The sequence below is a fragment of the Hyla sarda genome, chromosome 4, assembly GCF_029499605.1.
Source record: "Hyla sarda isolate aHylSar1 chromosome 4, aHylSar1.hap1, whole genome shotgun sequence".
In the NCBI taxonomy this organism is placed as follows: domain Eukaryota; kingdom Metazoa; phylum Chordata; class Amphibia; order Anura; family Hylidae; genus Hyla; species Hyla sarda.
The window spans coordinates 3,496,102-3,497,281 of NC_079192.1; the positions used below are offsets into that span (position 1 = coordinate 3,496,102).

General features: G+C 42.2%; 1 protein-coding gene across 1 annotated transcript; it reads right to left on the reverse strand.

Annotated features, from left to right (window-relative positions):
- On the reverse strand, nucleotides 1-945 carry LOC130366700 (olfactory receptor 6F1-like). The gene has a single exon (XM_056569020.1). It carries the CDS (start codon nucleotides 943-945, stop codon nucleotides 1-3), a length of 945 nt encoding a protein of 314 aa, XP_056424995.1.
- Between the last annotated feature and the right edge of the window lie 235 nt (nucleotides 946-1,180).

A 1,180-nucleotide genomic window follows, 5' to 3' on the forward strand; every position in this document is an offset into this window, starting at 1 on the left:
CTACCATCTTTCTTTGGATTTTGTTTTCTGAAACACAACTTGGTAAATTGCCTCTTGAATGTCTTTGTTCCTCAGGCTGTATATGATAGGGTTAAATAACGGAGTCACCACCGTATTCAAAAGAGATAAAAGTTTCTTCAGATTGAAGGAGTAGTCTTCAGATGGAATGATATTGATGGCGATGAGTGACCCGTAAAAGGTACAAACCACAGACAGGTGAGCGCTGCAGGTGGAGAAGGCTTTATTTCTTCCAGCTGTGGAGGATATTCTAAGGATGGAAGAAAAGATGAAAATGTAGCTGATGATGACGAATACAAACTGTAGAAGAGCGATGACAATGGCCACTAGAGACACTGCTATCTGTATGGCCGACGAATCCGAACAAGCAATCTTCAAGAGAGGAGGCAAATCACAGAAGAAATGGTCAATGGTGGCCGGTCCACAGAAATAAATCTGCAGTAAAAGAAAGTAGGTGATCAAAGCCACCCCAAGACCCATCATCCAGGACCAAGCAGCCAAGTAAGGAGGAAGTCTAAAGTTCATGATGGAAGAATAGTGTAGAGGGTCACAAATGGCCAAATACCGGTCATAGGACATCACGCTGAGAAGACAACACTCTATGATGGCAGAAGCTCCGAAGAAATACAACTGAGTGAAGCAGCTCTGGGCGGACATCTGGAGGCCACCATTTAGGAGAACCTTCAGAGTGTTGGGTAAGACGTTGGTGCTGATTAAGATATCACAGGCCGAGAGGTGAGAAAGGAAGAAATACATAGGACAATGGAGGGGATGACTGATGACTATCAAAGCAATGATGAGGGTATTCCCTGCCACCGTCACTGTATAAACTATTGTAAGAATCCAAAACACAAGAATCTGAAGACCTTGAAGTTCATAAAATCCAAGGAGTTTAAACTGCATCACATCTGTCTGGTTTCCGGCCATGTTGTAGAGGACTCTTCACTCTACATATAGGGCTCTGAAAATGCAAAGACACGTCTTATCACACAGGTCCGCTAATGTGGATTTTTATTGAAATTGAGGAAGTCTTCAGTATATTCCAATGGCACATGTAAAGTACAGCATTAAAGGGGTATTCCAGGATTTTTTTTATAGGACTATGCTACAGAGGCTGTAAAGTTAGTGTAGTTCATAATATAGTGTATGTACCTGTTTGTGA